We start from the raw sequence: 13,904 nt of genomic DNA, 5'->3' as shown, positions 1-13,904 counted from the left end.
CCCCCCGCACACAGAGCACACACGCAGGGGTCTCACCAGGTCCGTCCTGAGCCACACCTCAATGTCGTCCATGACCGAGGACTGCACAACGGGGATCTGGGGCGCAGTCAGCAGCGGGGCAGGCAGCCACACAGCCACAGCGAAGGGAGACGGCACACCAGGACAAAAGAAAGTCGTCAAAACCACCCCAAATAAAACCAAAAGTACACATGGCAGACACACGCACACAAACCAGCCGGCACTGCAGCACAAGGCGACACAGGCAGCGCAGGGGAGATGGCGGTGGAGCACAGGGTGCCAAGGGGGAAGCAGCGCTGGCCAGCGGGTTCTGGGGAGAGGAGGGGAGGGGAGGGTGCCCGTACGCGTTCTTGAGATGGAGAACTTTTTGACTACAGGCCGGCCTGCGTGCTGGGTGACCTCAGCTGCAGGTTATGGCAAGACCAGGTCTGGCCCAGCCAAGGGCATGGCCAGCGTGCGGGCAGGGCCTGATGCCCTCGGAGGCTGTCGTTAGGGTCAGCTGGTTTGCCCAGCTGAAGCAATTTCAAAATGTTGTCTGGTGCCTTTCTGGGTGGGAGGCGAGCCCCGCCAAGCAGAGGCATGCACTGTTGCCAGCGTACAGACCAGGTGACAGAAGGCAGCCCACTTTGCTATCAATAGAAATGGCACAAAGGCGGACTTTGATGACAAAGGGGACTGTGGACTTCAGGCTGAGTGAGTCCTCTTTGTGTCTCTTCTGGGGACAATCATGAAGCAGCCCTGAATGCAACAGCTTCCTTTAGTGTCATCCTTTCTTCCTGTTCTTAATGGCCATCTGGGCTTCAGAGGTCAGAGAGGAGCCGCTCACTGGGGGAACTGTCAGGGGTGCGGTGGAGGGAGCTGGTCCCAGAGCAAACCCAGGGGCCCCTGCCAGTGCCGAGCAGACACCCTGTTCCCCTGATAGGGCCTCCCAGGCAGGACTCGGAACAATCCATCTGGCTATGAATGTTTCCGTTGCTGTCTGATATCTGAAGCCCTGTGAGCAGGCACGCTAACGAGATGTTGGCTCCCAGCCTGGAGAAATGAGCGGCCTGCCCTTCACCAAGCCGACCTGCTCTTCACCTCCCTTGCATCCAGCGGGGACTTCAGGGACTCGCTTGTAATCTCACTACTTCAAGGAGGAGAAAAAAAAAGAAAAATGCCTGCGTTGCATCAGGCCGCAACCAGTGAGAGCCCGCGGTTAGATTCAGGCCACAACAGCCAGTCGGTGGCTGCCCCTCACAAAGCTACACTTCCCTAACAAAGGGCCTGAGCAGATGAGCACAGGACTCAGACCAAAGCCCTGGCGGGACTCCCTCCTCTCTCCTGGAGGCCTGCTGCGGGTATGCTGGGCACACATTGGGTAGAAGAGGGGACTTCCAAGCCCAGCGGGGCCGAGGTTCACAAGGGTGAGCGGTGGCCCCACCTAGGGCTCCTGGCCCAAGCGCTCAGCTTGTTCCAAGGGCTTGTTTTGACGACCTGGGTGACTGCACTTGGTACCCTGGCTGCAAGCCCAGCACAGAGGGTCTATGTATGACTGGCATGAAGGCCCAAGCCAATCACGGGCACAGGAGGGCGTCTGTCCCCTGTATGACACCTGTTACTTTTGACTTAACATCATAAAGGACCCTAACTCCCGGAAACGAATTCTTTGGACGATGCACATGCTAAAGCCCCTGACCTGGGTGAACTCCCCGACCCGCAAGACCATCAGCAGGCAGCAAAGATGGCGGCCAATGCCATGCCTGACGTCAGGCCCCCCACTGCTGCTCTGGGCATGCGCGCTGGGCCTCTCTGCACTGCTTCACCTCATTCCCACCAGGGAGTGACCGCTTGTAAAAGCTTGTGAAAGTCGCCCAGCGGGCCATGGGCCTCAAAGCCTTCCGATTGTTCTTTGACTTTTTGGTTGAAAGCGAGTCCCTCGAGGTGGGCTCCCACTTTCCTCTCGAGGGTGAGCCTGAGGAGCAGCGTTCTCGGGAAATAAGCGCTGCATCTGAGAAGCTCCTGAGCCCGCTCCTGGACTTTCCAAGTTCACAGCTGTGTCCTACATGTAAGGACGGGTGACTTCCAGGTGTTCCTAGCTAGGCTCAGAGCAGGGAGGTGGTGGCAGGGCACCGGGCAAGGGTGGTGCTCAGGCGTTGGCCCACAGGCTGCAGGGCCCTGGGCAGGCTGCTCCACCACTCTGCCGGGCCCACTTCTTTCGCTGATAGCCTGCCCCTCGGGGCTTCAGGAGCCTCCGAGGGCCAGGGCAGGGGGTGCAGAGGGCAGGTGCTGGCTCCCGCACCGTCACTTGGGCAATTTTCTTCGCTTCGCTTTGGTTTCATCACCTGTGGAGCAAGTTCACTGCTGAGCTTCACTGGACTTCCAGCCTCTGGGCTGGTGTTGGCTGCCCAGCAGCACGGTGGCCTCCTGCGTCACCCCCTCTGTGGGTCGTGAGCTGGCTGCTGTGACCCACAGGCCTTTCAGAGGAAGCCTGCTGGACAGCAGAGCAATACACACACACACACACCCCACTGCTGGGGGAGGGGCGGCAGCTGGGTCTTAGCCAGGAATCACACGCAGGCCCATGGGAGTGGTTAGGAGTCTACCACTGGCCCCCTCAGCCCCAGACCTCCAGAGCAGTACTTCTTTCCCAAACCAGAAACCGAGGGAGGTGGTAAAAGATCAGGACGTTCTCTCCTTCCATTGCGAAGGCACCTGGCCCCAGGACTGAATCCCTCTGGCTCCCGGCTACTGGTTAAGCTTCCCGCTCAGCTTCTTGCGGTTGGAAACAATACCTTAGCTAATAAGCCTCCTGCCCTGTAAGTGAATGCCTTAGGTATTACAACAGGGCGAAGTTTCTTCTACCAAAGTAGGTGTGTCAGACGTAGGCTGAACACACTCAGCGAATTGTGCAGGAGGAAGAGGCAGTCCTGTGCCAGGCCGGCGAGGAGAAAAGAGGGCGCTACATGGTCAGGGGGCTGGGCAGGGCACCAGTCTCTCTGAGGCCTTGGTTTTGCCCCATCTGTCGGTGAGGGGCCGCCCAGCAGGGTCAGCAGGGAGCCGTGGATTTTGCGTCCTGTCAGGCAGCGGTCCAAGCTGGAGGTGTGTCCAAGGGTCTGCAGGAGAAGGTGCGGCAGAGGGCAGAGGCGCGGTCATCAGAGAGGTGCAAAGCCAGGAGAGGAAGGGCAGGACGCAGGGCCTTCTCCCTCGGCGGCCAGGCAGGGCGTGCTGCTGGGCCGTGCGGTGCAATGGCTGGAGGAGGCCTGCCTGACCCCAGTGCAAAAGGAAGTGGGCCCCTCGGACGTCAGATGTGGTCTGCAGGCTGTCGGTGACACTCACGTGGGTGTGGGGGCCCGGGTGGCTCAGAATCGTGCCAGGAGGGACACCTGTCCTGAGGGGACCTTAGCTAGGTGCCCACACCCCACAAACCTCAGGCTCTTTCTCAGCCCATTTTGTTCGGTGGTGAAACCTAGTCACTCAAATCAGGGCATCTTTCTGGATGCTACCATCATCTCAGATACCAACCCCCCCTCCCAGCTAAGGACCAGCTGGGCAATGCTAATAGATGCTCCCCAAGAGAAGGTGGGCAGGAGCACCCAAACACCACCCAGGCTCATCCCAGAGGCCACTGGGAGCCAACGGGCAGCTCACTGCTACAAGTCTGGTGTTGTCAGTCCACTTCTGCATCAACTGCACTGGCAGCCCTGAAGAGCCCTCCCCCTGCCCTGTCCCAGACCCACCAGGAAACCTAATGGACATCGGCAGCGACCCCCAAGAGGCTGCTCGAGCCTCCCTCCAATGGTTCACTCACCACCCCCGCTGTGAGGAAGCGGCCAGCCGTGGCTTGACCTTCCTCAGTAGGACAAAAAGTTTCCAAGTAAAGAATTTGTAGCGGAGACTTTTGGGAAGGGTTAGGGCTTTTACATTATGGAGACCAGGGCAAAGCGATTAATATGCATCGTTTTAAAACAAAACAAAACAAAACAAAACAATGGTAGCCAGGCAGGACGCCAGGTTAGCTGTTAATAGGGCATGTTTCAGGGGGGCTGGGGACTGGAGCTTTGTGTGGGGACAGGTGGAGGCAGCCTGTGGAAGCAGTCTCCGTTTTGACCACACTCTGGCTAGTTGTCACGGGCAGCATACTTTTTTGCAGGATTAGCAGGCACAGGACGCGTGGAAGGGGCCCTACCAGCTTGCACAGTGGCATGGATATGGTCTCTACCAGGGCCTACCATTTCCCCCCAGCAGTAAGCAGGGGCCCCCGGCCAGCATTCCTCGAGACGGCCTTCTCACTGAGAACCGCAGCTGCTGCTCGAGTGGGGGTGGGGCTACTCTACCTGGGCACGGCTAGACCAGGCGGACACTCCCCCCATAGCCTGGAAGGTCCTTCTAGGGCCAAACCCTTGCATGCCGGTCATCCCTGCCCAGGTAATGGGCAGCCCACCTGCTTGGGCCTGTCCCCGAGCCACTACTGATCCAGCACCCAGGACTGCCTAGGCCCCTCACCACTGTGTCTTCTGCTCCCCTTCCCCAGTTGGAGGGGCACCCCTGCAGGAGAGAGGGCCCACACGGTCACTTTGGGGTCATCTGGCCAGAGCTCTGAGGCCCCTGCTCCTTCATCAGAAGGGAACCGTGGCTTCTCCTCAGCAACCTCCCCAGGTGAGGTCACCTTCTCTCCAGGCAAACGCACGGTCGCCTTTTCACATGAGGTCTCTGTGCCAAGAGAGCTCTGCTTCATGACAACAGACTCTGTCCAGCTACGGCTCACAGCCTGTGCCCACCCCAAACTCGGCCCTGTGCCAGCATCATTCTGTTCAGGCGGGTGAGCGCCTGTCTTCTAAGAGCTCTTGCGGCCAGACGTCAATAACTGCGTTCTAAAATGTGCCACCTGCACAGGGCTGGCCGGCTGGGACACTGTTCTTTCAGAACGGTCCCACATCCCAGAGCCTGTGCTCATCCTGGAAAAGCGAATACTGGGGAAAGCTCCAGAGACAGTAAAAGGAGGGACGGTTGCCCCACCCTTGCCCCCACCCCCTGCTGCCCAAATGGCCCAGACCCTTGAGATCCGGGTCACCAGCCTCAGCTGAAAGCCAGCGAGGCGCTTCCTGGCCTGCCCTTGGTGGTGTAGGGCATCCCAGTGGGAAGGAGGGTGGCCTTGTACTGTCTGGTTCGGCAGGCTGCAGGGCGACAGTGGACTGTTACACAGGTAAGGGGCTGGAGAGACAGGCCGGCGCTGCTGGTGAACTCTCACCATTCCTTGGGTTATTAGCCAGGTGTCTATAGGCTCCAGGTCAAAGTCCACACCTTTACCTCTCTGCTGGGTCGAGGACACAAGAGTAACGGGAAGACCCAGGACAAAGAAGTCAACAGCACATAGTGTGGCGACAGAAAAACCCTGTTCAGAGTTGGCAGGCTGCCATATGAGGAAATGCAACCCCATGCCTCCCTCCCTGCCCCCATTACCTGCCTGGAGGGAAAAAAAGAGAGAGAGAAAAGTTTAGCAAGCAAAGAACCCCAACAGACACTCCTGTGGACACCTCCCGAAGCCCGGAGCGCCTCCGAGGGGTGAGCGAGGGCCGGCAGGGCCTGCTTCTCCCCGGCAGGGTCAGTAGGAAGCAGCCTTCGGAAAGAACCCGCTTTCACAATGGCACGTCACTCCTTTCTAGCAGTGTCCTCTTTTCCCTCCTTTCCACTTCCTGCAATAGTCTTTCTCTACACCCCTAATCTGACAGCTGAGTTTGGGCGTCTTTTCACTGCCTTCTTTTTCCCGCCGAGATGGAACTTTGAGAGCTGGGACGATGGTGTGGTTGCCCCCTCTCAGCCAGTGCTGTAACACCACTTCCCCTTCTTCTCCGTGCTCCTAGATCCTGCCTTTGCCCAGTTGTGTCCACTTCTGGCCCCGCCTGGCTTGAAAACCCATAATGATAGTCTGAGGGTACCCATCACCACTCACACGTGCGTTTGCATACACAACCACTCGGCTCCTGGACGTGCGTTTGCATACACAACCACTCGGCTCCTGGCACCTCTCAGGCCCTGGGCATGGGTGGCACTACCATGGCAAGCAGTAAACGTGACGAAAGTGTCTTAAAACCTCATGTCGAGGGACGGGGGAGCGGGGAGGGAGGGGAAAAATGAGGACCTAATGCCGGGGATTTAAGTGAAGGGGAAATGTTTTGAGAATGATGAGGGCAATGAATGTACAAATGCGCTTTACACAATTGATGTGTGTCTGGATTGTGATAAGAGTTGTATGAGCCTCTAATAAAATGATTAAAAACAAACAAACAACCCCCCCCCTTCATGTCATTGGGTAAACCTGCTGGTGCTAAGGGGACCTTTGAGAAGTAGCAGGGCTGAGCCCACTTGTTTCCAAAGGGTGCAGGTCTGAAGTTGGCCCCATCGCTGGGTGGGACCTCTGACCAGGATCCCTGCAGGGACACTGATAACCGCAGGGCCACATAAGGACACACCCTGATAGAGCTACAGACAGCCTGGGTAACAAAAGAGGTGGCCCGGGCCAGCGTTCGCCTGGGGGAGGGGACGTCCTCGCCAGGCAGTGCATTGGAAGCCCTCAGCAGGCTCTCACAAGCCCTCCTGGGGCAGCGGCGAGGTGCTGAGTAAAAGGCACAGGGCCATGGTCATCACATATCTTCTGGGAATGCCACTCGAGCCCCTTCTGTGGGAAGGCAGGTGCTGAGGGACCCGGGGCAGGAGACCAGACTGCAGGCTGGCAGTCTGTGCTGCCCAGTGCCTACTGCCAAGGGCCACACCCCTCATCTCTCGGGATCAAATCACACTCACTGCCATCGAGTCGATGCCAACGCACGGCGACCCTATAGGACAGGGTAGAACGGCCCCTGTGGGCTTCTGAGACGGTGACTCTTTATAGGAGTAGAAAGCCTTGTTCTCCTCCTGGAGGGTGGCTGGAGGTTCTGAACTGCTGAGGTTAGCAGCCCAGTGTATAACCACTCTGCCACCAGGGCCTGGACAGATCAGACCTGGTCTTCTCCCAGGTGAGCTTTCCCATAGAAATTGGACACAATGCCGCCTGTCGAGCCCACCCTCAGACACGGGCCACAGAAGAACCAGGAAGCCTGGTGCAGACCCCCAGCCCCTTTGGCCAGTGGAGAGCCTCTGAAGGGAGCTCCTGATAGCCTCCCCTCCCTGACCCTCTGCACTCTGACACACATTCACACACATCCTTACTTCTAGCCCGAGAGAGAAAGCCTCACCACAGGTCTTTCTCCTTGCAATGGCCTGAAGTCTAAAAGACACTATGCACTCAAGCCAGCACCCATCTCCAATTCCACGTCTTCCCCTTCAACTCTGCTCCCCCCAGACCAGGCCCCTCTGGAGGCCCATCGCCCGCTACCCTGCTTGGCCACCCTCACACCCTGCCCTCACTGGGCTGGCACTCTCGGACAGGCAGCACCGATTCACCGTCATGGGGCTCAGACCAGCAGTCACTGTGCCAGAGCTCATTGGAGAAAGGGGCCTACCTCGCCCTGGGAGGCCTGCACCCTGAGAGCCACTCAGGTAGGACCAGCAGGGCCCTGCATCAGACCCTCTAGCTTGTTGCTTGCTCACCAGGTACCCAGACAAGTCTCCCTCCTCACGGAACCTTCAGGCTTTGGGGTTGGGCCGCACTCTTGGACCAGGCCTCTCCCTGGCGTGTCCCTGCCCTTGGTTCTAGCTCCTTCTGCTCCAGGATCCAGCAGTTTCACCACACTGCCGACTTCCACTGGAGGATATCAGCCCGAAAAGCAGAGTTAAAGACCTACCGCTTCGGAGCTCTGCTTCCGACTGTCTAGTGACGAAGCCAGTCCCCTGGCTGCCTGTGGATCCTCGTAGGTCACCCTGGGGACAGCAGCACAGGAAGCGTAAGACACCCCCCCAGGAGGTCTGCAGTACCCTCCTCAAAGGTAGCCTGAGCCTGTCTGGGCAGAGGTGCAAGCTCTAGACTGAGGGGAGTTGGGGCGCTAGACTGGCCCCACCCGCCTCCTTGGGGATCGGTCATTGCTCGATCCCATTTCTTGCTCCTGAGTAACAATCCTGGAACATCACTAAAGCTCAGCGGTAGGGTGGCAATTCAGCCAATCAATTGGGGGAGGGGCTCAATCCAGCCAAGTCATATTCATTCTTATTTCGAAGCCAGCAGCCTGGGTAGTGAGAAAGGTGGCCTCATATGGGATTTGAGGCTGCCACCTACTGTGGGGGGTGGGAGTCTTCCTCTGACCCCCGACTCCTCTTGGTATATGAAAAGCAAATGTTGTCGATGAAAGGCACAGGTGGGCCTTGGATAGTGCTGAGTATAGGACTCAGAGGGTGGAGGGCCGGAAGTCAGGTCCTCCAGAAAGGGGTCTCCTCGCCAGTGCTTAGGGTGAACAGACTTCTCCCAGCATGTGCTGCCTGCAGGTGCAGGGGCTCTCTACCTTCGATTCTACTCCCTCCCTTCCACAGGGCTCACCTAGCCAGCACTGCTGTCAGGGAGCGGTGCCCTGACTACTTGGCACAGGGACCCTTGCTGCCAGGACCAGGTATGTCCTTGCCTGGCTAGCCCTGCCTGCCTCCTAACTTCTGGGGGCACGCAGCTGGCCGAGGGAGTCTGTGTTGTGCAGCAGCGGCAGCAAAGGACGGAGGGAGAAAAAGAGCATCCTGCCCGTGGGACGGCTGGAGAAACCAGTGAGCGTCAGTCCAGAGGTAGCAGAGGCAGGGCGGGCTGGCATTCCCTCAGTATGTGCCCCAAATGCCATGTCCCACGTCCCTGCATCCTAAAGCCCCCGGCGGCCCAGGGCCTGGTCAATCAAGGCCTCTTTGTGTTGCCTGGGATCCAGCCTGTGCCAGTCCCACCCTACCCACCCATCCCCGGCCCCCAGAACCAATGAAAGGGTCCCCACATACATTTTGTGTTGTTCAGCCAAGGAATTCCCTCTCGTCTGGGCAAACATGTCGAAGCCGTCACGGGGGTGACACTGCTGGAGTGAGCTGAGGGTGCCACTGACACTGTCGGTCCCCAAGTCTGCGGGGGCAAAACAAGCCAGAGGAAGGGAAGAAACCGGTGTGGGCTCTCCACCTCACGGGGCCCGAAGCTGGCGGCTCAGGGGTGCAGCTCTGCGGTGGAGGAGTTTCCCCAGTCACCCCCAGAGCGCCCAACTGCAGAGGGAGCCACGGGAGAGGTGAGTGGAGGGTGGGGTCCCCGGGTTGGCACTGAGCCTCAGCTGACAGGGACAGGGGCTGAGGGGTGAAGCTCCAGGTAGCTCTTGAGAAGGGCGGTGGCAGAACCCAACCTGAGTTTTCAAGGTCAAGTCTGGTGCCCAGAAGCCGCATGGCTCCCAGGCACACAGTCCATTTCCAAGGGACAGTGGCTGCAGATACAAGCTCTGGCCATGCTAGCATGAAGGCATCTGATCTCACTGCCACCTCGCAGCAGCCTCCAGGGCCGATCCGAACTGGCCCCTCGGGTCTCTGAGGCTGTGAATCTTCACGGGGCCGAGGTGCAGACCCGAGGTTAGCAGCCCACCAGCCACCAGCACTCAGCCAAAGCTTCCCTCAGCAGAGACAGCTCAAAAGGAACAAGAGCATTGTGAGGAGAATGAAAACAGGATAGAGAAAAGAATTTTGAGGGGGCCATGCCTACTACTTTACCATGGTAGTTTTAGTTCAGTTATAAACGGGCATTCATTACCCAGAGTATTTACAGCATCTAGAGCCACAGCATTGCACTGCTAACTGCAAGACCAGCAGTTCAGACCCACTAGCGGCTTCGAGGCAGAAAGATGAGGCTGACTCCCGTCCATCATTACAGCCTCGGAACGCGGGTGGGTCCCTCTGAGTCAGAATCAGCTTGATGGCAGGGGGTTTGGTTCTTGGTTTAGAGGCAAACACACACTTCCCACGGAATGCAGTGTGGACAAGGGGTGAAGTGTTTGGGTAGATACTATGGTTCAGGGACGGCAAATGTGCAGGTGCTGCCGTTCCTGGTCCCAAGCCAAGGCAGATGTTGCCAATCACACAGATTCATTTTTTAAGCCCTGTACAGGGCGTTAGCGTCCTTCTCAATCCTGAGCTCCAATCACCCACTGAGTTGAAACCTATTTGCTATCCTCAGTCTATAGAGAATACTTGATATTCTGTATCAAGTATGATATAGAAACATAAATCACTTCAACCATAGAGTATTCTAGATAAAACTTAGCAGGCTGCCTTTCTTTATACAAAACAAAGCAACCAACTTCCAGGCCGATCCCCAGCCACACAGGGTTAAACTAAAGAAGTTACGCTGTGAAGGTCATGGAAGTGGCCAGGGCTCAGGAACACACATGGATCTCTTAAAAGGTGCCCCAGGCCTTTCAATAGAGAAGGAAGGGACGCTCAGCCCACACAGGGCCAGGAAAGGGCCTGCAGCAGGTGGCGGGAAGGGGGATCCCGCCAACACTCACCCAAGCCTGCCAGCTGGGAGGAGAGCGTGCCCGGTGGCGCCGTGTTCCCCACCATGGGGCTGACCACAGCCGGAGAGCCGGGGCCCAGGTCGATCAGGTTGTCTTCGGTCACCTCACTCAGTACCTGTGAGATGGGAGAGCCGTGGTGAGCCCGGGTCCTGGGTCACAGAGTGTCCCGAGGAGCAGCAGCTGTGGCACCGCCAACACCGATGCCAGGTTGTATGTGTGTGCGCACGAGTGTGTGTGTGTGTGTGTGTGACTGTGGGGGTGTGTGTGATTGCAAGTGAGAATGTGTGCAACTATGGGTGTGTGACTGTGAGTGTGTGTGTGACTGAGTGTGACTGTGAGTGTGAATGACTATGTGTGACCGTGTGTGTGACTCTGAATGAATGTGTGTTGTGTGTGAGTGTGTGCGCGCTCATGAGCCCAGCCCACCACTCTCCCCTGCACTGCAGGATGGCTGAGTCACCAGTCACCAGGACCTCTGGAACTGTAATTCTCTGCTCCGCGCTGGCTGCCCTACCACCACTGGGGATGTGACCGCTGGCCCTTCCGTCAGAAAGACAGACTCAGGTGCGGCCTGACAGAGGCGGGTCTCCCTGACAACTGTGCAGCAGATGTGGCTCAGCCTCAGGCACTGAGGGCATTCTGGAAGAATACTTACTCCATTAGTGGCCTTTTGTCCGGAGAGACCTGACCTGTATCGTTCAAACCTACAGGGGAAGGAGAAGCCGAGGTTAGGGGCGAGGTGGCTGTCTGTGGTCCGCACAGGACTCCCGGGCTGGGAACACTCAGGTGCTGAGGGTGCTAAGCGGCCAGCCAGGCAAAGGCTCTCAGAAGGAGGCCAACGTGTCCCATGTCAGAGTGGGGATGGGGCAGGGGCAGTCACACTCACACAGACACACATTTCTTTGTGTGGGCCTCCAGGAGGAGGCAGCCTCCCTGCCTCTCACGTGGGCACCCTGTGGCGGGGGGTCAGGAAGGGAGCTGTGATAAGAAACCTCTCCAGTCACCCCCGACCTGGACCCAGAAAACTCCTCTTGCCTTGCCTCCTCACCAAGGCTGTCTCCAATGTCTGTCTAGTAAGCACAACCTTCCGATTTTACAGAGTCCTCCTGTGGGGTTATTAGCTCAGGTCTCTAAAATGCCCTGACTTCTGGGGACTGGAGAAAGGAGTGCTACTCCTTGGGAGATGATTAGCTTTCATCTGGTCGACCTGCTGGCGGGGTGGGGAGGGCTGTGAAGGGGACAAGAGGAGGAGGGCAGGCTTGGGCTCTGGCCATCGTCTGGCAGAAAGCTCTCGACAGAGCGGTCAGTGAGGCGCCGCTGCCAGGAACAGGGTGGGTCTGTGGGAGCTTCTTCTGCCCTGGCCAGTCAGCCATGGAGGGACTTGGCTTTGAGCAGCCGCGGCAGGTCTCTTTTCTCCTCCTGGACCTCATCGCTCTCTGACCAGGTGCAGAACATGAAAGCTTCAGGGGGAGAGCAGGTGAGGGGGCAGTAAATGTCTGCCTTTGTACTGAAATACCCCACAGCACCCTGGGCCAAGAAGCAGCTGCGAGGCACCTGCAGATGGGGCCAGAGCAGGGGCTCCAGTGGGATCTGCTGCTCTATGCTGGTCCTCGGGCACCCAGCTCCCCCGGCTGAGCAGAGGAAGCGAGGCAGTGTGTGGTGACTGTGGTTGTAAGGAGTACTTTCAAGCCGTCTTTACGAGAAGAACAGGCCATTAGGATGTCTGGAATGTCTCGAAGCCGTGGGCACCTCACCCTCACTATCTTTAAGGGGCATTTTCTCCAGAGCACTGGCACTGTGCTGACACCTGGGGACAGCACATCCTTGGAGCCTTCGTAACTCTGGGACTAGCACACTTTGGGGTGACACTGCCCATACCAGCCCTGGCTGTGTCATGTCGGGCTGCTCACGCCCAGGTCAGCAACCCCAAAGCACCGGCAGCTCTGCGGGTGAAAGATGAGTCTTTCTACTCCCACAAAGAGTTAACAGTCCCGAAGACCCCCAGGGGCAGTTCCACCCGTCCTGAAGGGTCACTGTGAGTGAGTCTACCCGATGGCTTTGGTTTTGGAGAGAACTCCTGTTAACGTACTCTCGGGTGGGTTTAAACAAGTGTATCGAGTTAAAGCCCAAGCCCACTTAATATGCAGAAACTGGAACCCCACGGGGGACAAAGGGGACTTGGCTGGGAGTCAGGGTTCAGCAGACCTGCTCCTATTCTCCACAGACCTTGGGACCTCCTGGTGGCCCCAGGATCTCACAAAGGGTAGCGGTTTCTTCATCTGTTAAGTGGGCACAGGCCTCTCTGTCCTACTTACACATTAGAAAGCTGAGAGGAAGCCCATGGCTGTGACAACCATGACAAAGTCACCCTCTGCACCCCAACGCGTTATGCAAATCCACGCTTCTGTCTCGCTGAACCCACTGATGCTGTTTATCACCCTCACCAAGAATGCAAATAAGCTGCGAGTCACCTGGTACCAACAAAGGGGCCAGGACACCCAAACCCAAGGTCTCCTGCCTTCCTGGGCCTTGTCTTTGTCAGGAGAGGCTGCTTCTCACATGGGGCAATTGGGATTGCCCACCACAGAGTGCCCACCAGGTGAGCAGCTGCGGGTGCAACCCGCCATTGTACCTCCTCTTTAACGCCTCTCTCTGCAAGAGGTTCAGAGGCTCTGGAGAAGGCTTGTTATCTCCAGCCCGAAATTCATTTGGCTGCACAAGCAATGAAAAGAGGGTTGGGTCCCCAAGCAACCGCTTCCGAACACTTAGCCTGCCCACATCTCCTGCACTCAAAACACTGGCATTTGAAAAGAAAATTCTTTTTTTCCTTAAAAGATGGGGGGGAGGAAATCCTTTTTCTTAGTACAGTTTTTTTTTTTAATTCCTTTAATCCTTTCCGCATTCAAAAGGCCATCAAAGGAGCAGGTGCAGCAGCCCCACCCTCCTGGGGCCAGGTAGAGAAAGCGGAGCAGCCTCAGGCTTACAAAGGGCAGAGCCTAATTCTGCCATCAGCTTCCTGCTGCCAGCTCCCTGGAGAAGGAGGAGCCCTTTCCCTGTCACCTGGGAACAAATGAGCATCTCTGGCTAGCGTTTCCCACTCTCATCCCTCTCCTGTGTTGATGAAACAAGCCCTGTGTTATGGCAACAGTGTCCTCAGGGGAAGGAGCGAGCCTGGCCCACCTCTCATAGCGCAGGAAGACGTTGTTGAGGTCGTCGTTCACGTGCAGCAGCTCCTCCGTGACCTCCTCATTGGACACTCGGGAGATGAGCTCCACGATGCGCTGCTGCATGGCCCGGCACGTCCTGTTCAGCTCCTAGGGGACACAAGCACTGCTCGGAGCCTGGGCCTGCTTTTCCCACCGTCCACTGCCTGGGGAAAAGGTGGGCTGTTCCAAACAGCCACAGAAAGAGCACTTGCTGGTTGATGCAAACAACAGTCCTGTGTGGAACACAGCC

The 13,904-nt window shown here is 57.6% G+C and overlaps 1 protein-coding gene across 6 annotated transcripts in view; it reads right to left on the bottom strand.

The window, feature by feature from the left end:
• The window catches only part of TOM1L2 (target of myb1 like 2 membrane trafficking protein), a 160,872-nt gene that overhangs the window by 5,690 nt on the left and 141,278 nt on the right, over positions 1-13,904 (bottom strand). The window contains exons 8-14 of one of the 6 annotated variants that reach the window (XM_045293443.1): positions 13,629-13,762; positions 11,104-11,152; positions 10,440-10,563; positions 8,902-9,019; positions 7,782-7,857; positions 5,249-5,314; positions 37-96 (exon numbers count right to left, since the gene is read on the bottom strand). In XM_045293443.1, coding sequence (XP_045149378.1) covers positions 37-96; positions 5,249-5,314; positions 7,782-7,857; positions 8,902-9,019; positions 10,440-10,563; positions 11,104-11,152; positions 13,629-13,762 — 627 coding nt within the window. Of the gene's footprint in view, positions 1-36; positions 97-4,229; positions 5,315-7,781; positions 7,858-8,901; positions 9,020-10,439; positions 10,564-11,103; positions 11,153-13,628; positions 13,763-13,904 lie in introns of those variants that run through there. The other 5 variants (XM_045293444.1, XR_006680370.1, XR_006680371.1 and 2 more) reach the window with 5 other exon arrangements.

The sequence above is a fragment of the Echinops telfairi genome, unplaced genomic scaffold (genome assembly GCF_000313985.2).
Source record: "Echinops telfairi isolate 266 unplaced genomic scaffold, ASM31398v2 ScPeMD7_2010;HRSCAF=2546, whole genome shotgun sequence".
NCBI classification, from domain to species: Eukaryota; Metazoa; Chordata; class Mammalia; order Afrosoricida; family Tenrecidae; genus Echinops; species Echinops telfairi.
The sequence above is the reverse complement of the archived record's forward strand: the minus strand, read 5'-3'. Positions and strand labels throughout refer to the sequence as shown.